Source organism: Salvelinus fontinalis, chromosome 12 (assembly GCF_029448725.1).
Source record: "Salvelinus fontinalis isolate EN_2023a chromosome 12, ASM2944872v1, whole genome shotgun sequence".
Lineage (NCBI taxonomy): Eukaryota > Metazoa > Chordata > Actinopteri > Salmoniformes > Salmonidae > Salvelinus > Salvelinus fontinalis.
The window spans coordinates 38,568,477-38,593,091 of record NC_074676.1 but is presented as its reverse complement, the minus strand read 5'-3'; the positions used below and the strand labels follow the sequence as shown (position 1 = coordinate 38,593,091).

At 40.7% G+C, this 24,615-nt stretch overlaps 1 protein-coding gene across 2 annotated transcripts in view; it reads left to right on the top strand.

Moving 5' to 3' along the window:
• LOC129867344 (AT-rich interactive domain-containing protein 3A-like) overlaps nt 1–24,615 on the top strand; it is a 68,638-nt gene that overhangs the window by 26,101 nt on the left and 17,922 nt on the right. The window contains exons 2-4 of one of the 2 annotated variants that reach the window (XM_055940690.1): nt 6,464–6,572; nt 12,819–13,549; nt 15,340–15,622. In XM_055940690.1, coding sequence (XP_055796665.1) covers nt 13,200–13,549; nt 15,340–15,622 — 633 coding nt within the window. In that variant the 5' untranslated portion in view covers nt 6,464–6,572; nt 12,819–13,199. The remainder of the gene's footprint in view (nt 1–6,463; nt 6,573–12,818; nt 13,550–15,339; nt 15,623–24,615) is intronic. The other variant, XM_055940691.1, reaches the window with a different exon arrangement.

Here is a 24,615-nt window from a genome sequence, read left to right as displayed (position 1 = left end):
GTGTGTCTGGTTCCCACCTGCTTGCCTCTAAACTTCACTCCTGTAGTTTCCTTGACATTTTAAGGGGGAAGTGTTGTGAGTTTGCTCGTTTTCAGCTGTTGCTTTGCCAAAACCCACATTCCTAAGTGTCTTCCTGGCACGGAAGCATTTTCTGTTTCTCCTGCCAAAAAAATAAGAAAATCACTACATCACTCTTTTAGTCTGAGACATGAGGGAATCCCGGCCGGCTGATAGTGAGATACTGTAGGTGGAATGGAGCCTTGGTCAGGATCTTACTGTGGGTCGTCACTATTTACCACAGCCACAAAGTCATAAACCCCGCCTATTTTTAGAATTTCTCTTCTTAATATGATTTTAAACCTAAACTAAACCACAATGCTAACCTTATGACTAATCTTAAATAAAGACTAAAAAGCTCATTTTTGTTTTTATGAATTAGTCCAATATAGACAATTTTAACTGTGGCTGTGGTAACTAGTGGAAACCCTTACTGTGGGAAGAGCCATGTCATTTGTCCACCAATAACATCAAATAAAATAAAATGTATTTATACAGCCCTTCTTAGATCAGCTGATATCTCAAAGTGCTGTACAGAAACCCAGCCTAAAACCCCAAACAGAAAGCAATGCAGGTGTAGAAGCACGGTGGCTAGGAAAAACTCCCTAGAAAGGCCAAAACCTAGGAAGAAACCTAGAGAGGAACCAGGCTATGAGGGGTGGCCAGTCCTCTTCTGGCTGTGCCGGGTGGAGATTATAACAGAACATGGTCAAGATGTTCAAATGTTCATAAATGACCAGCATGGTCAAATAATAATAATCACAGTAGTTGTCAAGGGTGCAACAGGTCAGCACCTCAGGAGTAAATGTCAGTTGGCTATTCATAGCCATCATTGAGAGTATCTCTACCGCTCCTGCTGTCTCTAGAGAGTTGAAAACAGCACGTCTGGGACAGGTAGCACGTCCGTTGAACAGGTCCGGGTTCCATAGCCGCAGGCAGAACAGTTGAAACTGGAGCAGCATCACGGCCAGGTGGACTGGGGACCGCAAGGAGTCATCATGCCAGGTAGTCCTGAGGCATGGTCCTAGGGCTCAGGTCCTCCGAGTGAGAGAAAGAAAGAGAAAATTAGAGAGAGTGTACTTAAATTCACACAGGACACCGGATAAGACAGGAGAAATACTCCAGATATAACAGACTGACCCTAGCCCCCGACACATAAACTACTGCAGCATAAATACTGGAGGCTGAGACAGGAAGGGTCAGGAGACACTGTGGCCCCATCCAATGATACCCCCGGACAGGGCCAAACAGGCAGGATATAACCCCACCCACTTTGCCAAAGCACAGCCCCCACACTACGAGAGGGATATCTTCAACCACCAACTTACCATCCTGAGACAAGGCAGAGTATAGCCCACAAAGATCTCCGCCATGGCACAACCCAAGAAGGGGGGCGCCAACCCAGACAGGAAGACCACGTCAGTGACTCAACCCACTCAAGTGATGCCGTCCCTAGGAGGGGTGCATGGAAGAGCACCAGTAAGCCAGTGACTCAGCCCCTGTAATAGGGTTAGAGGCAGGGAATCCCAGTGGAAAGAGGGGAACCGGCCAGGCAGAGACAGCAAGGGCGGTTCGTTGCTCCAGTGCCTTTCCGTTCACCTTCACACTCCTGGGCCAGACTACACTCAATGATAGGACCTACTGAAGAGATGAGTCGTCTTCAATATAGACCTAAAGGTTGAGACCGAGTCACATGGGTAGGCAGACCATTCCATAAAAATGGAGCTCTTTAGGAGAAAGCCATGCCTTCAGCTGTTTGCTTAGAAATTCTAGGGACAATTAGGAGGCCTGTGTCTTGTGACCGTAATGTACGTGTAGACCAAATCGGAAAGATGGGTAGGAGCAAGCCCATGTAATGCTTTGTAGGTTAGCAGTAAAACCCTGAAATCAGCCCTTGCCTTAACAGGAAGCCAGTGTAGGGAGGCTAGAATTGGAGTAATATGATAATTTTTTTTGGTTCTAGTCAGAATTCTAGCAGCCGTATTTAGCACTAACTGAAGTTTATTTTGTGCTTTATTCGGGTAGCCGGAAAGTATAGCATTGCAGTAGTCTAACCTAGAAGTAGCAAAATCATGGATCCATTTTTCAGCATCATTTTTGGACAGAAAATTTCATTTTTTGCAATGTTACGTAGATGGAAAAAAGCTGTCCTTGAAACAGTCTTGATATGTTCGTCAAAAGAGAGATCAGGGTCCAGAGTAACGCCGAGGTCCTTCACAGTTTTATTTGAGACGACTGTATAACCATCAAGATTAATTGTCAGATTCAACAGAAGATCTCTTTGTTTCTTGGGACCTAAAACAAGCATCTCTGTTTTGTCTGAGTTTAAAAGTAGAAAGTTTGCAGCCATCCACTTCCTTATGTCTGTAACACAGGCTTCCAGCGAGGGCAATTTTGGGGCTTCACCATGTTTCATTGAAATGTACAGCTGTGTGTCATCCGCATTGCAGTGAAAGTTAACATTATGTTTTCGAATGACATCCCCAAGAGGTAAAATATATAGTGAAAACAATAGTGGTCCTAAAACGGATCCTTGAGGAACACCGACATTTACAGTTGATTTGTCAGAGGACAAACCATCCACAGAGATAAACTGATATCTTTCCGACAGATAAGATCTAAACCAGGCCAGAACTTGTCCGTGTAGACCAATTTGGGTTTCCAATCTCTCCAAAAGAATGTGGTGATCGATGATATCAAAAGCAGCACTAAGGTCTAGGAGCACGAGGACAGATGCAGAGCCCCGGTCTGACGCCATTAAAAGGTCATTTACCACCTTCACAAGTGCAGTCTCAGTGCTATGATGGGGTCAAAAACCAGACTGAAGCATTTCGTATACATTGCTTGTCTTCAGGAAGGCAGTGAGTTGCTGCGCAACAGCTTTTTCTACAAATTATGAGAACATTGACATATATTTTGTGTGGACAACTGCGATTTCAGTTGAATTGCAAGTCAGAGTGCCAGTCATCCAGGCTATCCTTGCATGTCTCTGCCTGGATAACAACACAGCTTCACATGTGTAGGTGTCCATCAAGGAGTTTATTCGCAGATTGTCATAGAGCCCCACAGTGGAGATGTCATAATACCCATAAAATCTAGCAGTCAATGCTAATTGATGAAGACATCATGCAAAACTCAAAACCGTGCCAGTCATCTCCAGTTGCCACCATTGCTAACAGGTATTGCATACATTTAAACTTGCACAAGACAGTTCACAGAATTGTCAATTTAAACAAATGTAGCCAATTTATTCATTACTACATTTATCTAACATTAGATTGTTAATCCAGAGATTCTTACCTTTGCCTCGATTTGGCAGTCTCGTCCAGATCGTCGTGTCATTTGTAGTTCTTTATGATAGCCACATTAGCACCTAATTTGCATTTCATTTTGGGGGGGGGGGGGGGGGGGGGGGGGGTGAATATATTTATAAAAGTCACCTTGTCCTAGAAAGACACTAACATCAAGGCGGTGACCCGTTCCTGTAGGTTCATGCTCTACAACATTCGCAGAGTACGACCCTGCCTCACACAGGAAGCGGCGCAGGTCCTAATCCAGGCACTTGTCATCTCCCGTCTGGATTACTGCAACTCGCTGTTGGCTGGGCTCCCTGCCTGTGCCATTAAACCCCTACAACTCATCCAGAACGCCGCAGCCCGTCTGGTGTTCAACCTTCCCAAGTTCTCTCACGTCACCCCGCTCCTCCGCTCTCTCCACTGGCTGCCAGTTGAAGCTAGCATCCGCTACAAGACCATGGTGCTTGCCTACGGAGCTGTGAGGGGAACGGCACCTCCGTACCTTCAGGCTCTGATCAGGCCCTACACCCAAACAAGGGCACTGCGTTCATCCACCTCTGGCCTGCTCGCCTCCCTACCTCTGAGGAAGTACAGTTCCCGCTCAGCCCGGTCAAAACTGTTCGCTGCTCTGTTACCCCAATGGTGGAACAAACTCCCTCACGACGCCAGGTCAGCGGAGTCAATCACCACCTTCCGGAGACACCTGAAACCCCACCTCTTTAAGGAATACCTAGGATAGGACAAAGTAATCCTTCTAACCCCCCCGCCTTAAAAGATTTAGATGCACTATTGTAAAGTGGTTGTTCCACTGGATATCATAAGGTGAATGCACCAATTTGTAAGTCGCTCTGGATAAGAGCGTCTGCTAAATGACTTAACCATGTAAATCTTTACATTTACATTTATCAGAGCATAACACCATGAAACAGAGCCATTATTTTTAAAATATAACTTGGCGAGTCAGTTAAGAACAAATTCTTATTTACAATGACGTCCTACCCCAGCCAAACGATGCTGGGCCAATTTTTTACAATGAAAGCCTAGGAAGAGTGGGTTAACTGCCTTGTTTGGGGGTAGAATGACAGATTTTTACCTTGTCAGCTCGGGGATTCGATCTAACAACCTTCTGGATACTGGCCCAACGCTCTAACCACTAGGCTACCTGCCACCCCTAAGTATTTCTAAAATCCCCTATGGGGAAAATTAAATGTGGAGAAGTTTAATTTATTTGCCAAAGAAAACAAGTGATTAACAACAATACAGATAAAAACAAATGCATTTTTTTTAAACAGTGTGGTTGGAAGCGCAATATACAATACATAAATACAAAAGCTTTGTTAAAACAGATAACAAAACCTACTAATTATAAATGTATGATCAGTAATCACGAGGGAAAAAAGGTATTTGTTTTGTTTAAATGTGTGTGTGTGAGTGTGTAAGAGTTAAGCTATTTGGAGGAAACACTTAACACAATATATTTACAATATTTCTTACTAGTGAATACAATAAAGTAGGATTTTTTTACATTTAAAGATTATTTGTTTATCTGGAACCATTCAGAAAATGTGGCCATGCCTGAGTTGGCTTCATTAATTAGTGAATCAAAATTCTTGTGTGATAAAATCAAATTGGTATCCTCAGCAAAGAGAATGGGAAGTACGGTAGAAGGCACAGCAGCAAGGTCATTGAAATAGATTAGGAATAACAAAGGTCCAATTATCAAACCCTGTGGCACGCCGCAGGATATCTTGGCCCTGGTAGATGCACACCCGTTTGCATAAACAAAGTGTTCTCTATAATAAATTATATGTATAATCATGAAACACGTAATAATGCAATTTAGAAAGTCATATTTCATGATCAACCGTTTCAAACGCTTTGGATACATGTAAAGAGATGCCAAGAGCGTATTGATTGTTAAGGGCTGTAAATATGTTATCCACAAGTTGCAAAAGACCCATATCTGTGGAGTAGTTTTTACGAAAACCAAATTGGTGCTCATATAGAATGCAGTGTTGATTTAAATGTTTCAACATTCTCTTATACACCAATTTTTCTTGGATTTTAGAAAAACACGGCAGTACAGATATTGGCCGATAATTTGTAAAAGATCTTGGATCCCCAGTTTTATAGATGGGGATAACTTTGGCAATTTTCAAATCTTTAGGAAAAATACCATAGATTTGGTGAAGATATACATTAGAGGCTCAGTAGTCAAGGAAGACACTGATTTCACCAGAGGCACCACTCTCATCATGACCTGCTGCTGATATCTTTAAGTTACCAATTACCTCCATCACCTCAGGAGGGTCAAACTGAGCAGAGAAGGGAAATGTCCCTTAATATAATCCAAGGGATTTCCATGAGTATTTTATTTTTGTTTTTATTTTTGTATTTTTTTTCTCCCCTTTTTCTCCCCAATTTCGTGGTATCCAATTGGTAGTTACAGTCTTGTCTCATCGCTGCAACACCCGTACGGATTCGAGAGTGGCGAAGGTCAAGAGCTGTGTGTCCTCCGAAACACAACCCAACCAAGCTGCACTGCTTCTTGACACAATGTCCACTTAACCCGGAAGCCAGCCACAGCAATGTGTCGGAGGAAACACAGTACACCTGGTGACCGTGTTAGTGTGCACTGCGCCCGGCCCGCAACAGGAGTCGCTAGTGCGCGATGGGACAAGGACATCTCTGCCGGCCAAACCCTCCCCTAACCCGGACAATGCTGTGCCAATTGTGCGACAGAGCCTGGACTCTAACCCAGAATCTCTAGTGGCACAGCTGGCATTGCAATGCAGTGCCTTAGACCACTGCGCCACTCGGGAGGCCCCATTTCCATCAGTTTTGCTAATTTTCAATGACAGACAGGAACCCACATTCACAAAAAAGTTATTAAATTCACATGAAATAACATCAGGATCACTATAGGTCTTATTTCCAAAAATAAATTGAGATGGGATAGTAGTAGATGCCTTTTTTTCTTATTCAACTGTTGATTGAGGATTTTCCAAGTACTTTATGTTATTTAAGGTTTCTTGGAATTTGTTAGTAAAATATATTTTTGGGGATATCCAAAGTAGGTGAGTAAATTTGTTCTTATACTTTGTTTTCAGATGTAAGTGTGAGGTCCTCTCTTACAAAGAATTGAAAACGTTTATGAACAAAAATGGACACTCATCCTCCCACTCTTGATGTTCTACACTGGTGAACAGCATTATAAAGGTAGGAAATAAGCATTTCTTGGAATTAACCTTTCACGAGCCTCAACCCCGGATCCGGGAGCCCCCCCCCCCCCCCCCCCCCCCACACACTGATTAGCATCGCTAGCATAGCGTCACAATTAAATAGTAGCATCTAAATATCATTAAATCACAAGTCCAAGACACCTAATGAAAGATACAGATCCTGTGAATAAAGCCACCATTTCAGATTTTTAAAATGTTTTACAGGGAAGACAAAATATGTAAATCTATTAGCTAACCACGTTAGCAAAAGACACCATTTTTCTTTGTCCACCATTTTCTCTCTCCACCAGTAGCTATCACCAATTCGGCTAAACTAAGATATTGATAGCCACTAACCAAGAAAAAACCTCATCAGATGACAGTCTGATAACATATTTATGGTATAGGATAGGTTTTGTTAGAAAAATGTGCATATTTCAGGTATAAATCATAGTTTGCCATTGCAGCCACCATCACAAATCTCACCAAAGCGACTAGAATTACTACAGAGAGCAACTTGTATTACCAATTTACTCATCATAAAACATTTCTTAAAAATACACAGCACATAGCAATGGAAAGACACAGATCTTGTGAATTCAGACAACATTTCAGATTTTCTAAGTGTTTTACGGCGAAAACACAATTAATCGTTATATTAGCATACCACATATGCAAACGTTACCCGACCATTGATTCAAGCCAACGAGAGCGATATCGTTATCATCGCCAAAATATATTATTTTTTTCACTAACCTTCTCAGAATTCTTCAGATGACACTCCTGTAACATCATATTACAACATACATATAGAGTTTGTTCGAAAATGTGCATATTTAGCCATAAAAAAACGTGGTTATACAATGACAATACTAGCAAAACTAGCCTGAAAATGTCGGTCGCCATCTTTCACAGTGATCTTGTCTCATGGATATCTATTCATAAACTTGACAAAAAAATATAAGTTAGACAGCTATCGAAAGACAAATTAGTTCTTAATGCAATCGCTGAATTACATTTCTAAAATTATCCTTACTGTGCAATACAGGGTTCGCCAAGCGAAGCTATGCCAAACAAAATGGCGGAATATGCGTTTAAATTTTTTTGACAGAACAACGATTTATCATCTTAAATATTTCTTACTATGAGGCGATCTTCCATCAGATTCTTGGGCAATGTATCCTTTCTTGGGTCTAATCTTCTTTTGCTCGAAAGATGCCCTCTGTCCGTCGAAATGCCCAATAACGTTCGACCGGGACCCCGAAACGTGCCCGGCTCTTCAAAGAGCATCACATAGAAATGCCTCAAAATCGCACTAAACGGATATAAATTGCTATAAAACGGTTTAAATTAACTACCTTATGATGTTTCTAACACCTATAACGAGTAAAAACATGACCGACGCTATATTACTGGCTAAACCAAGGCTTGGAAAAAGGCCAGTCAGATATCCTTCTTGCGTTGAGCGCAGAGTCCAAAAGAACGCTACTTCCGGTATTTTGTGATTTATGGAGGCACTGATTGCGCAATCGACTCCATTCAAAGCGTCATCATGCACTGACACCCAGGGGAAGACGTAAGCAGTGTCTGTTTCTCCATAGCATTTACAGTGACCTTTAAACTGACTCCAGATCAGTGGCCAAAATGTTTGAAATCTGACTCCCTATCATGAAAAGTGCTGTAGATTGAGTTCTGTTTCACTCAGAGACAAAATTCCAACGGCTATAGAAACTAGAGAGTGTTTTCTATCCAATAATAATAATCAAATGCATATTGTACGAGCAAGAATTGAGTACTAGGCAGTTTAATCTGTAGAGCAAATTATGCTAATGCGAAACAGCACCCCCTATAGTTGCAAGAAGTTAAATCATCTGCTATAAAGGTTGTTAAATTTCTTAACATTATATTAATCGCAAGTGATAGACTTATTTCTGGTCAATTTCAGGAAGTTTGAATCAATCATTATATCTATTGTTGGCTTCATTGATATCTAATGGGTTAAAGACCATGTTATCAGGGTTGATATCCTGCCCAACTAAGAAAGATACACAGTCGGAATCATCCAGAGAGTGAAACGGAAACATAGAAGTGCATGCCTCACATGTCCAATACAACCATACATTTGTGTTAGTTTTATCAATAGGGGTGCACTTCCCATGGAATGCACATTGACACAGTCCACATAACACCACTGAAGACTTTCAGAGGGTTATGACGTTTTGAGCAATGTGTGTTTTTGGTCATGAGGTTAGGTGAAACACATGAACAAATTATAGTAAATATACAGTGCATTCGGAAAGTATTCAGACCCTCTAAAACAACGATATGCCACACCTGCCAGGTGGATGGATTAGCGTGGCAAATAATATCCTGCCCAAATAAGCAAATAAGAAATGCTCACTAACAATTATGTAAACAAATTTGTGCACAAAATTTGAGAGAAAGAAGCTTTTTGTGCATATGGAACATTTCTGGGATTTTTTATTTCAGCTCATGAAACATGAGACCAACACTTTACATGTTGCGTTTATATTTTTGTTCAGTTTAGATAACCACTGTAATAGCCCTCTTATAGAAAGCTGGTCAATGTCGTTGGCCTTGACTATATGGCATTGACTATATGTGTCACGTTCCTGACCTGTTTTCCTTTGTCTTGTATTTATTTAGTATGGTCAGGGCGTGAGTTGGGTGGGTTTGTCTATGTGTGATTTTCTAGGTTGGGATTTTGTGTTCGGCCTGGTATGATTCTCAATCAGAGGCAGCTGTCAATCGTTGTCCCTGATTGAGAATCATACCAAGGCAGCCGGGGTTTCACGTGTGTTTTGTGACGAAGAGGAGGAAATCAGCCGTTACAATATGGACTGATTTCTTATATGAACTGTAACAGTAAAACATTTGAAATTGTTATATGTTGCGTTTATATTTATGTTCAGTACAGTGTGAAAAAGGCCTCCCAAATGTCCAACTGTATTCTGAGCAAAAATGGAAATGATGTCAAGAAGTGGTCCGTAGTCGCAGATATGTTGGAGAGATCGCTACACACTTCCGAACTCAACTAGCTCTTTTCTGTCCATTACCGGCATGCCGGTTAAATATACACTGCACATTTCAAACGTTACCAAAGCACAATTTCAATGCTCTGTACTGGTCTTGTTTATTCTTTAGGAGACTATAGTTGAATATTGGAGCACCCATTATGTGAGGTGGCAGAGACCCTTTATCACTTTGGAATTAGACCCTTAGCGCTTTCCTTATCTCTTTGTCCTGTTTGTTCAGACCTCACTATCTTCCACCCTCACCCCTCCCTCTGTCTCTGTGCCAGTAGGTAAGTAAAGGATTAACCCAATAACATATCATTCGTCCCTTATCCTTCATTTAAACCGTCTGTCCACTAGATTGGCTTCGTGACAGCTCCCCCTCAGCCAGTTTCATCTAGCCTACACCAATAACCCTAAGGTCAGATCACTTATGGGTGTCCATTGCTTTGGTTTGAAGCCAAAAGACATTTGAGAGGAAAGTCATATGAGATGTAAACGGGTTGCAATGATCAAGTGATTGACTTAAGGTTGTGGTTCACATTGTGTGTAGTGTAGTGAAGTTACTCAATTCGCCTTGGCCGTTCACCACCAGTGGGTTGCGTCTACCTGTGATGCAAAGTAGCTTGTTTGCTCTACAATGCTTACCACACTGCACATCAGTATTGCATAACACAGAGAAAATATAGTTCCTATGTGATCAGGCTTGTTTTTTCTGTCCATGGCTAGAAACCTATTTTTCAGCCTGTTAGTCTTGGCGTTAGAAACTGAATTAGTCACGACATCATCAGCAATTATACCATCACATGAATCATAGACATAAACAACATAGTCCCAAAGTTGTTGATATAATGGTGATTCATATGATGCAACGCTTCAATGTTCCCTATTAACATTCAGAATGATGAATGGATGACCTAACACATACAGTCCCAATCAGAATGATGAATCGATGACCTAACTCATTCCTTGCTGTATCTTGCCATTTCTGTGGGAAATCACAGGTGTTGGACACCAAAAAAGGCATTTGAGGCAGAGGAACCACAAACACCTCCCCCAACTAAATGTATTTTGTTCAGGAACAGGAAAACAGTTTGCTGTTCTGCCATGGTCTGTCTGTCATGGAATATTTCCAAATATAGGGAAGCACATTTTGTGCACCATTGCTGAAAACCACTGTCGTGAAGCTTAATCACTGGCTTATGAAATTTTATTGTGAAACATTGGGTGCAGCAAATTGGCATAAGATAAATAATTATGGTGCAATGCATCCGACTGTTGGATGATTCAACATGTCTGTTTAACTTGATATTATTTTAAATGTAAATCAACATAGCATTTTTGGTCCATAGCCTGTAATCTTACAGACCAGAATATGCTGAAATGTAAATGTCTTGTTTTATGGTTGCAATGAACAGACAATAGTCTTGTTACCATAGTGCAATAAAAGCCGATACAATATGATATGATGTCATATTGCTACTATTTTGGATCCAACAACTGGAGTGACATAGTTGCTCTCTGTGCCAGAAAATCATATTGAGTGAGTCGATATTGAATGACTCACTTCTACTAATAAAACTGCTCATCTTGTGGTTATTTCTTGCACGTTTTCTGAAACACAAGCCCATGGAAGTGACAAGTTTTTCCAGTGCCGTTTTTCTTTTGCCAGTGCCATTTTTGCCAGTGAGTAGAGAAGCATCATGAACACTATCATGGCTGGAGTCATAGGCCTAGGGTCAAAAGTAGTGCATTATAGTTATAGGCTAGCTAGGGTGTCATTTCAGAGGCAACCTAGTCTGTTCAACACCTGCTTGGAGAAGGTGTCTTCATATCCCTGTCAGTGTGTGCTATTTATTCGAGAACACTGTGTTAAGCTTATGTTTTTTCTGACCTAGATGTGACCCAGGTCTTATTCAATCGAAATGTAGACCTTTCCCCTTATAGCATGTGCTAGGTCTTTCTAGCTTACAGTCATGCCAAGCTTGACATGCCTTCTTATGAATTGCTGTGGTGTGAGTCACTTGAGAATAGTACAAAAAGATCATGGTCATCCTAGAACATGCTCTGAGCAACATTTTCTACAAATTGCATAGTAGTCATGTAAGCCAGGGCTGTTCAGTCATGAGTGCCATAGATTTCCCCCTTATATTTGCATTTCTGACTGAAAAAAAAAAGATGTCTGACTTATGGGTCGTTCCACGAATAGGGTGCGTTTTACATTCTTTAGACACGGGCGGCAGCGTAGCCTAGTGGTTAGAGCGACTACTAAACGAAAGGTTGCAATATCAAATCCCCAAGCTGACAATGTACAAATCTGTCGTTCTGCCCCTGAACAAGGCAGTTCTGTTCCTAGGCCTTCATTGAAAATAAGAATTTGTTCTTACCTTTATTTTTGATGGATCATATACATCTATACTCTAACTCAGCCATACTCATTTGGATCCGGAACCAGAACAGGGCCAAGACAGACCCCCCCCCCCCCCCCCCCCCCAATAAAAAACAAAACAAAAACAGAAAACGTCTTTGTAGAATTGCAGGAAATTAGCTTAAAAACTTCAACATTTTCCCTTCACTCAATGGCATAATGTATAGAATTGCAGGAAATAAGGTTTGAGTAAAAACAAAAAAGTTAAGGGGTATGAATGCCCTTGTATATATTTTTTTTATGTGATTTAATGATTATTCCCATTTGTCCCTCAGGTTTAAGGTCAACCCTGTAACATTTTATTATGGTAAAACTATTCCTTAAAAAATGTATCTAAATCAGAACAAACATTGAACATCTAATTGTCAAATCATAGTGTGAAAGCAGTTCGCTGGTTCTACTCTTTTTGGCTATTTTCTGGTGTTTTGTTGGGAAAACTGAGTGTGTTGAGCATAATACTTAGTGGGCACACACTTAGCTAATGGGGATCCATAATAAATACAAATAACTCGTCAACCCTGCTACCCATAGATAGATTGGCTAGAATCCTTCTTTTTTTAAAGGGAAATATATAGTGAGGGAAATATAGAAAATAGTTTATCTATGTAACACACTTGTTACTATTTTTACTTTCTCTTTGAATACTTTTTGAATTTGACACATCAACTGAAACCAGCATGTAGACTGTCTGCAACCAACCAACCATATTGGCTAACCAACATGAGAAACAATGTTGAAGCAGTGGCTAGATCTTTTTCTCACGTTCGTCTCTTTCCCACAGGCCCTGGTAAAGCCATTACGGTGTGGTCCACATAGAGATCTCCACCACTTCAGCCGCTAGTACCTAAGTACGGCGCTCACAGGGACTCTCCACTGGCCTTCCCTTCCCTGCACAGAGAAACAGTACTAGAGACTTCTGGCTGTGGACAGTGTCCGAGTGAATGTTTCATTGCTCTAAGAACACCTCCCGCTCTTCGAGGACCTAACTTACCTACCCGTCAAGAGAACGCTCCTGCCGCTGAGTTAGCTGGTCAGGCATTTCATCCAGGCCCTCAGCATCAGGACTTAACGAGGCGGCAGCCCCCACCAGCCCCTGTGACTGGAGCTATTCAGGGGGAGGAGGGGAAGGAGACCCCCGGCCGGTGCAACACTTTCCCTTGAGATGAAGCTTCAAGCCGTGATGGAGAACCTGCACAGGCAGCAGAGGGCCAAGTTGCTGTTGGAACTGGAGCAACAGCAGCTGCAGCAGGACGGCGCTCCGCAGGGTCACGGCCGGACCACCGCTGGCGTTGGGGACCAGCTGATGGGAAGCCCCGCCCCGGAGTCAGAGCACGCCCAGATGGCGGCCCTGGCAGCCATGAGGGCGGTGGCGGCCGGGTTGCAGAGGGCCTCAGACAGCCCCATGTCAGAGCGCAGCAGCGGGGGAGAGGATGAGGAAGAAGAGGATGATGACGAGAGGGAGGAAGGGGAACAGTACAAAGATATGATGGGCTCTGAGGAAGAGGAGATGATGTGAGTAGGACTGCCTCATGCTTATACATGCTTATACCGGGCCAGTATCCGATAGGTCGCTAGTTTGAATCCCCAAGCCTTGAGCAAGGCACTTAACCCTAATAAATCCCTCTGGATAAGAGTGTCTGCTAAATGACTAACCTTGAATGTCTGACTGGGTGCTTTGCTCTGGTCTAGGGTTTTGTTTGACCTTTGTAAGTTTATTAAAATGTTCCCAATCTTTACCATTTAGCCTAGCCTATATACTGTCACGCAACACCTTTTTAAAGTTTCAATCGTGTGTTAGCTGGCTTTCGATCAAAATAATTATTGCCCTCGTGATTACACGAGTGCTTACACAAGTTTTATTTAAATGTTTTACCTTTTATTTATACAGGTCAGTCAATTAAGAACAAATTCCTATTTACAATGACGACCATGTCCAACACATCAATAAACAACAATTACACAATACATATCTATATACTCATCATTTACACAATACATATCTATATACTCATCATTTACACAATACATATCTATATACTCATCATTTACACAATACATATCTATATACTCATCATTTACACAATACATATCTATATACTCATCAATTACACAATATATATCTATATACTCATCAATTACACAATACATATCTATATACTCATCAATTACACAATACATATCTATATACTCATCAATTACACAATACATATCTATATACTCATCAATTACACAATACATATCTATATACTCATCATTTACACAATACATATCTATATACTCATCAATTACACAATACATATCTATATACTCATCAATTACACAATACATATCTATATACTCATCATTTACACAATACATATCTATATACTCATCATTTACACAATACATATCTATATACTCATCATTTACACAATACATATCTATATACTCATCATTTACACAATACATATCTATATACTCATCATTTACACAATACATATCTATATACTCATCAATTACACAATACATATCTATATACTCATCAGTTACACAATACATATCTATATACTCATCAATTACACAATACATATCTATATACTCATCAATTACACAATATATATCTATATACTCATCATTTACACAATACATATCTATATACTCATCAATTACACAATACATATCTATATACTCATCAGTTACACAATACATATCTATATACTCATCATTTACACAATACATATCTATATACTCATCAATTACACAATACATATCTATATACTCATCATTTACACAATACATATCTATATACTCATCATTTACACAATACATATCTATATACTCATCATTTACACAATTCATATCTATATACTCATCATTTACACAATACATATCTATATACTCATCAATTACACAATACATATCTATATACTCATCAGTTACACAATACATATCTATATACTCATCAATTACACAATACATATCTATATACTCATCAATTACACAATATATATCTATATACTCATCAATTACACAATACATATCTATATACTCATCAATTACACAATACATATCTATATACTCATCAATTACACACTACATGAAAGCAAACACAAAACATGAAAATCAAAACACAATAATATGAAACAAACACATTCTTTCGTAAAAAGGCCCTCTAACATATGCCTGAATTGCCCTAGAGGCACCAAATCCTTTAAGGACTTTTGGAGATCATTCCAAGTCACCCAAACACCAGTACATTGTTATATACCAGTATGTGTACGGTGTTGTAACGTCGCTGGCATGGCTCTTTCTATCGGCTGCAGAAAGCAGAAGTGGGATGAGGAGGACTTTGAGGGGGAGATGGAGGAGGACTATGAGGACGAGCTGGTGGACGAGGGGCTTCCCACGGGCCGGGAGGCGCTGGCCCTGCTGCTGCCCCACCGCCAACTGTACGCCCACTCCCAGCTGCTGAAGCAGGCCCGGCCCCGCACCGGGACCTGCCCAGACCAGGAGCCCAGAATGGCCATCCTCCCCCCACACGGATTCCACAGCCAGCTGGGAGGCCAGGACCACGGAGACTGGACTTACGAAGAGCAGTTTAGACAGGTAGGACCCTGGGGGGGGGGGGGGGGGGGGGTTATAGTGGGTAGGTACATGTAGGTAGGTATACCCACAGCGGGGTTGACTTCCTGCTTCCAGACATCAACGGAAGACAATATTTACCAAGAATGCCACTATTAGCTCTTCAGTTCGGCTCTCCAATTTGAAACCTCCCTCCCTTGAGGCATGCTCACATTGGAAAGGGTCTTAGGAAATTTGAATGCTGTTGATGTAAGCAGGAAGTCGCCTAGCTGTGTATGATGTCATATTGCTGAGTCTACTTTTAACCGTCCTTAGCAGGCTCATATTTACTGTAAACACTGCATTGGTTTTGATATGGTTTGGAGACCCTGTTGAAATTGTTGTATAGATACAGTGGGATTGTTTTCATGTGAAGTATTTCCGTTGTGAGAAGCTGTGTTCGAGCATAGCGATAGGGCTATGTCGAGGTGGACCAGAAAGAAGAGAACATAATACACTACATACATGTATGTTTCCATTGTAGCTAATGCTAAAGGTTAGGTTAGCTATTGATAAAGGGTAGAAGTGGAAAAGGTATAGGTTAAACATGTGAATTGCATTATTTAAACATAAATTATAATATCTCTTGTGTGAAAACAAAGTTCAACCAACCATTTAAATATACCTAGCTGCTATATGCACATTTTACATAAGCCAGCCTCTGTAAAATGCTGCCGCAGGGTATTTTTGAAAAATAGGGAAATGCAAGTTAAATGTTTGCTACACATATTGTCATTTTTACACAGACTTCGGAAGTTATGTAATAATGACAATATAATTTCGGTACTTGCGTATTTGGTGAAATAATTTAATACATGGGTCTCTGTGTTAAGAGATCCAAGGCAAAATGTATGGAATTGGGCATGTTCTTGTCACGCCCTGACCTTAGAGATCCTTTTTATGTCTCTATTTTGGTTTGGTCAGGGTGTGAGTTGGGGTGGGTATTCTATGTTCTATGTTTTCTATTTCTTTGTGTTTGGCCGGGTGTGGTTCTCAATCAGAGGCAGCTGTCTGTCGTTGTCTCTGATTGAGAACCATACTTAGGCTGCCCTTTTTCTCACCTGTGTTTGTGGGAAGGTAACTTTGTTTGATGGCACATAGCCTTAAGCTTCACGGTTTATTTTTGTAGTGTTTATTTTTTTGTTCGGCGTCATTTTTATAAATAAAAGGAAAAATGTACGTACACCACGCTGCACCTTGGTCCTCTTCTTCTGTTAACGGCCGTGACAGTTCTAGAATGTTCTACCACATGTTATCATGACATGTCAGCGTTGCCGTAACAATCTGAGTTATATCATGGTTACCCCAGAATCTATATTATATTGTTGACAGTTATATAATCAATAACTGGGCAGCAGGTAGCCTAGTGGTTAGAGCGTTGGACTAGTAACTGAAATGTTGCAAGATCAAATCCCTGAGCTGTCAAGGTAAAATTCTGTAATTCTGGCCCTGAACAAGGCAGTTAACCCACTGTTCCTAGGCTGTCATTGAAAATAAGAATTTGTTCTTAACTGACTTGCCTAGTTAAATAAAGGAAAAATAAATAAAAAATAGTTCCTGTACTAGTACCTTGTCCATTCAGATAATGTTACGCAATCCAATGTTAATGACTCACTGCGGAATTCAGTTTATTTCTCTGCATAATTCCCCCCCACACGGAACTCTGTAAGGAACATGAACTCAAACTTTATGTATTTTCCACCTTAATTTTTATGTTATACAAACACATGTTAAATGTGTTTTCTTGTTGATAGTAGCTGAGTAGAAGTGCTGTGATGGTCTGGCGTGTGCTTCTCCATGGGGAGGAAGGGGTTAAGACCGTACCATTTATTTTGGGCAGGTGGGTGGAGGCAGTTGGAATGTGCCTGAGGGAGAGTGCTAATCTGGCCATTCAGGACCCAGACCCTCTCAGAAATGTTACATGTCTCTATCAGTCTGTCAGTTGGAACCATTCCAAACAGAAATGTTAGCCCTGCATTAAAAACTAGACATTCAGGTAAGTGCTAGATGACAGCCAGTGTATAGCTGCCTTTAGCCAAACCTGGCCTTGCAGCCTAGGAGTGTATCATCTTGGCTGTGGAAAGGTCAGACAAAATTAGCCCCCATGTGGTGGGGACAGAGGTCTGATTAAAAATGTTGTCATCAATTAATCAAAATTTTGAGGCGAGGCAGGTTGCCCGTAGCCTCTGATAGAAGATATCTGCCGCCGGCATAAGGAGGCAGCTGAATTACAAAAAGGATTCGTTGGGTGGATATCAAATTATACCAGCAGTGGATACTTTTTTGCCAACGAAACTGATTTGCCCCTGGTAGAGTGCCATTTGAGCTGTGTTATTTTAGTGACACCCATCCCTACCCCCTGGCGCCTGTACATACACCTGCCCCCTGATATTTTGTTATGGCAGCACTTCTTTTATTACTACCCGGACCTCTTTCCATTCACTGTTGTTTACTCCATCAAACACATGAGGGATGATCTTTTTCTTTTTTCTCTCCCAACCTGTCGGCCTACATGTATCTGTTACAGTTCAACATCTGATAAGGCAGAGGTCATCATACCTGTTCGTTATCACAATAACATGGCACGAGAATCTGGTGCTTTCTGGGCTAGCCTACTTCCACTGTCCAAAATGTCACCCTATTTCCTATTTGTGATGTTTTATTTGTGTGTGTGTGTGTGTGTGTGTGTGTGTGTGTGTGTGTGTGTGTGTGTGTGTGTGTGTGTGTGTGTGTGTGTGTGTGTGTGTGTGTGTGTGTGTGTGTGTGTGTGTGTGTGTGTGTGTGTGTGTGTGTGTGTGTGTGTGTGTGTGTGTGTGTGTGTGCGCGCGTGTGTGTGTGTATACAGTACATTCGGAAAGTAATTAGACCCCTTGACTTTTTCCACATTTTGTTACGTTAAAGCCTTATTCTAAAATGGATTAAATAGTTTTTTTCCTCAGTAATCTAAACACAATAATATACCCCATAATGTCAAAGCAAAAACAGGTTTTTATACCTTTTTGCAAATGTATGAAAAGGACATTCAGAGACTTGTCCTGAAGCCACTTCTGCATTATCCTGTTGGAAGGTATATGTTCGCCCCAGTCTGAGGTCCTAAGCGCTCATGAGCAGGTTTTCATCAAGGATCTCTCTGTACTTCGCTCCGTTCATCTTTCCCTCGATCCTGACTAGTCTCCCAGTCCCTGCCACTGAAAAGCATCCCCACAGCATGAATCTGCCACCACCATTCTTCACCGTAGGGATGGTGCCAGGTTTCCTCCAGACGTGACTCTTGGCATTCAGGCCAAAGAGTTCAATCTTGGTTTCATCAAATCAGAGAATCTTGTTTCTTATGGTCTGAGAGTCTTTAGGTGCCTTTTGGCAAACTCCAAGTGGGCTGTCATGTGCCTTTTACTGAGGAGTGGCTTCCGTCTGGCCCCTCTACCATAAAGGCCTGATTGGTGGAGTGTTGCAGAGATGGTTGTCCTTCTGGAAGGTTCTCCCATCTCCACAGAGGAAATCTGGAGGTCTGTCAGAGTGACCATCAGGTTCTTGCCTGCAACGTAACAAAATGTGGAAAAAGTCAAGGGGTCTGAATACTTTCTGAATGCACCTTGTTGGTATATTTTTTTGGGGGGGGTGTTAGTTTAAGTGTATTCTATATTTTGTTATACAGGGCGCATTTGGAAAAGAGACCTAGGTCTCAATATGTCTTCACTGTCAAAATAAAGGTTAAATAAAAATATAGTGTACTACTTTTGGCCAGAAAGTAGTGCACTGTGTAGGGAATACGGTGCCATTTCAGAAGCAGCTTGGTGCTCAATCACCAGAGGGTAAACTCTATGTTTTACCTCCCATGTTTAAATTACAGTCTTGTTTGTTGTGTTCAGAACTGGCTTTACCCCCTGCAGCTCATTAACCCTGCAGCTCATTAACCATGCAGCTAGCGTGTAGACTTACATATTCACCTCTTGTATTTTGTTTTAACACCTTGAAACATGTACTAATTATTATCAGAGCATGCCGTGCATTCAGACCTCTGTAACAAACATGCCCAACTCCAAAAATGTGAGAAAATAAATTGCAAGCTGTTTTTAAATACAGAGAAATACTCCAGTAAAAAAATTGCATCTTAATTGACAATCCACCAGGCCCCTACTTTTATAGCACAATTCCAGACAAAACCTCCAATTTTGGGCCTTTTAGGATGACAATTACCATGTTCCTCTTTCCTGAAGTTGACTAACCACAACAGTCATTTTGTTGAAGGGGAATCTGTTGCTCATCCACAAACGAGGCAGAGAGTGTTGACCTCCCCACTGTCCATTGCCTACCCCTTCTCCTTTCATTACACATTCATCCTCCGGCTATAAAACTCCAAAAGCAGAAAAGACTTTGATGTACCCTGTCCTGTTTTTAAATACAAACAGCAGGGCAGATGTAACACAGATGGACAGTAAATAGAGTATATGTTTAAAATGTATTGCACTCATTATTATCAGGGAGTTGGAATTAAATATTGGTTTGCACGCACCAACACACGGAATGGGGGAAGGGCGGTGACTCCAGGAAATGAAGGATGAATTGGAGCCAATGCCACAAAGTGACACTTATTGGGATTGCTCGCCAGCGTGATTCTGCTGATACTACTCCTATATCGATGGCATTCCTTGATGTTCACTCCTGAAATGTGTAACCTATACAGTGGATTCTGAAAGTTTTCAGACCCCTTGACTTTTTCCACATTTTGTTACGTTACAGCCTAATTCTAAAATTGATTAAATAGTTTTTTCCCTCATCAATCTACACATAATAACCCATAATGACAAAGCAAAAACAGTTTTTTTTAAATGTTTACAAAAAAAATTAAAAACAATCATGGCATACCCAAGAAGACTGTCAACGGTTCTTCAACAAAGTACTGAGTAAAAGTTCTGAATGCTTTTTTGATTTTTGTTCGATTTAAAATCCCAACTTTTGAAGTATAGAGCCAAAATAATAAAAAATGCTTCACTGTCACAATAATTACAGAGGACACTGTAAATGAATAAAATCCAGACTTAAGCAAAGTCAGTGATGTATTGCATCCAGTTCTCACAGCATTTATTTGTGTGCAGTGCACGGCAGACCATTAGAGGGTATGCTGAAGGCCTGTTGAAAAATTCTGTCGTCAAACTATCGGCCATGAAGTGCCCTGGGGAACCTTTGGGTGTGTGACAGACTTTGTTTTAACACAAAGAAAGAACAGGGTTAATGGAACTAGGCATTCCATAAAAACAACGGCTTAAACAAAACAAACAATGGCATTGGAAGACCTATTAAAGTCTTCCTGTTGAGTCAAGGAGAAACAGAGGGATGTAACTAAAGGGTGTGGGGGGGAGCGAGGGAGAGAGCAGTTTGAACAGCAGCCAAGCAGTACAAGTGTAGTGAATACTGGCTTTTGGCTGTGAAGTGGAGTGTTTTAAAGTGTCCAGTATCTAGTTGCTTTGCAGCTGATGTAAGAACTGTGCAGCCAAGGGGATTCTGGAAATTGGCAGGCACTCAATATGGTTTTGAAGGGGGGTAGCTAGTAGCAGGAATGTAAACAATGATTGCATAAAGGTCAGCATTTCTTTTTCTGTGTTCCCATTTCGGCATTTGGCCTTTTTTGTATAGTTTCAAGGCATCTACACAGTGTCTTTAGTTATCTGGGAAAACCTAGCTTTGTATTTATTCAGAAAGTGATTTGATTTAACCGTGACTTATCAACTAATACATTGTCAGGTAGTGGATTGAGATATATACTACATGCATTTGCTTTGAGCCCAGCCTCTCAAACCATATATATTTCTTTGTGGATGACCTGCGTCGTTTGTCGTGTCTAATCTGTACATTTCTATACAAGGCTCAAGCTTCTTACGGTATGAAAGACTAGAATGTAATCTTGTGCCAAAATACTCTGGTAAAAATGTGATTACTATTGAATGGTTACGTTTGAAGTGTCAACAAACAAAGTTATGACGTCTTTGAAATAAGTAATCTATAGAAACATCCATATCCTTACAAAGACCATGTTTGTGCTCTGTCGCCTTGAAATACCTTGAAACAGTGCTCCATCAGCCTTGGGCATTAAAAGGTTGCATTCTTTAAGAAATCAATGGGAAATAGATCAGACACAGATATGTTTCACACTACCTGGTATTTCTGAATCCACCTTATTTGAAATAGATTGGGGAAAATGTCAGTTGGGGAAAATGTAAATGTACAATTCAATAGCTATTATAAGCTTGACCGTCATACAAAGAATGATGTGTGAGATTAACCAGCCACACCTTGTTTTGATCCCATCCACTTCTGAAAGATGGTTAGGATTCAAGTCACAACAGTGGGCATTGTCATGACTCCCCTGGGGTGTATTCATTACGCTGATTCTGTTGCAAAACATTTACTGCCATTTACTACAAACTGAAAATGTTTTGCAATGAAAAAATGTGTTTCTATTCGACAAATTCAGGTAGGTCCCACAACATGGCAGCTGACAAGGAGAGGACAGTTTTATTTTATTTTAAAAATATATATATTTAACCATTATTTAACTAGGCAAGTCAGTTAAGAACAAATTCTTATTTACAATGACGGCCTACACCGGCCAAACCCTTACGACGCTGGCTGGACCAATTGTTCGCGCCCTATGATCAAGTATCAGCAGAGGTTAAACGTTTTACCCATCCAACCTATTGATCTGGATGGCCCGGCCAACACGACCAGGGCAGATATCACTAGTTACCACAGCCACAAAATGATGGCTAAACCCCACCTATTTTGACAATTATCTTAATTAAAATCTGGTTTTAAACTTAACCTTAACCACACTGCTAACCTTATGCCTAACCATAACATGAAATGAAGACCATTTCATGAACTTATGCGATATAGCCAATTTTGACTTTGTGGCTGTGGTAACTAGTGACAACTGACCAGGACATCTCCTTCCCTAAAGAGCCACATGGAAAGTGCTGCTGAGGGTGGCGTGACCTGGGCTGTCGTTATCCATCACCCTCATAGCCAAGGTCATCAATCATTCTGATTGACACTCTGCTAACAACCAGAGCCTTTCTCGCCAGACATGTCTTCTGTTCCCTTCAGATTGTCTGCCGGTCCTGTTTGGTAACGCAGGCACTGGGACCAGTTTGTTTGGTTAGGTGATGTTGTCTTCTTAGAGTCTGTTCTTGTTCGTGCCAATCAAACATTTCCCCATCCACTCACATGTGAAACTGCAGCTTGCTCAAAGTTCCGCCCTACCTTCTTTGGCATTTATAAACTTGATACTATTCATTAGACTGTGTAGTTAGGTTAGGCCCTTAATACATCGTCATACAGTTAGCAATCTAGACGCTCTCACAAGCTGCCAACTGTTCCACATTCTTATTAAAGTCTATACAGGCTGTATGTAATGTAAGAACAGCTGAGGTTAGTGGGAACGGGATACGTGTGTCATTGAATAGTGTTCATTCTATTTCCATGTCATGTATCGTCAAGTGGTGTTCACTCTATTTTCACATCAACTGTAAATATATCCAATGAAAGACATGATTATTACTTTGACGTTGGCCCTATGCAGGATTCCTTCATTGACTCCATTAATTGACCGAATTCAAACATATTACACTTGCTATGCTACCCTTTGCATTGTGTATCACCATATCACTCTTAATCCAAGCATAGTAGTTCGTTGTTATTTTTTTTACAATCCTCTCCAATCTCTCTTCAATTCTTAGAAAATGCTGCAATACTCACTGGGAGGAACAGCTTTGTTTTTGCTTCTCTGAGTATTTGCTTGCGTCTAAATCCTTTGATACTGTCCCAACCCACTATCCATTAGGTGAATCTTGGATTATGAAGTCAGGAATTCAGTCAGGATGTGTAACTTTGTGGGCGACCCAACCAAATTCACATAGAAATGTAAGTTATAGATCTGTCATTCTGAAAGCAAGTCTATGAAGCTTCCCATTCTTACGTTTCGTTTTTGATTATTTTACTTTCGGTTTTGTACACCAGTTGAAAGTACAATATTTTTGGTTGTTGAAAAGATATTTCACAGCTGTTTAGATGGTACAATGATTCTCTACACTATACTTGTTTTGCTTGTTTGTCACATAAACTAAAAGTACGTGAAATATTTGAATTTTAGCAACCAGGAAATGGGGGAGCGATTTCTACATAGTACACCTTTTTTAAATGTGTTTTGCCATGTTCAACAGTGGTTCTGTCTCTAGGTATAGTGCTCAGGTAGCCTAGTGGTTAAGCTGTGTGCCCCTGAGCAAGGCACTTAACCCTAGTTGCTCTGGAAAAGTGTGTCTGCTAAAATGTAAATGTGGAAAGGCTGAATTTGTTTTCATGTTTGTAAACAAGACAAAATGTCTGTGAGGAGGTTTATGTATTCTCATTAAAATGAGGCGTGTTGTGGATTTAAGTGATTGGTGTGTAGAAACAGATAAATCTCAAATAAAAATTCAGAACATTTTCTCCGTTATTTTAAATGTCGAATATCTAACTGGTTGTGGTGGGAAGGTTGGTAATGTGTTACAACAGTATGATGTATGGGGTGAAGAAAGAGGGTAGAGACAGACAGGGAAGACAAAAATATAACATTTTTTTGTCAGACTAGTTTCAGGCTCATTCAAACAGAGAGTGGAACTGCTCTTGCTATTCATTCATTGACCATCCACAGGTGTGAACCATGTTCTTTCTTACTGTGCTAATCTCTTCACACTACAAAAGGGAAACAACCATTTACAAAAAAAAGTAGAGGTTGGGGTTTATTTTATTTACATACTACATACTTTAAACTTTACTTTTAAAAAAACTACAGTGTACTTTGCTGGTTCCCTCTTCTTGAGCTTGTTCAGTGTATTATGTAGTCTCCAGTTCCTGTTCCTACAGCTTATTGAAAGTTTAACATTATTTTCCTCTTGGGTGGAAATCTTCTCAAGAAGGCAAGCAGTGAAATTGCTTGCTGC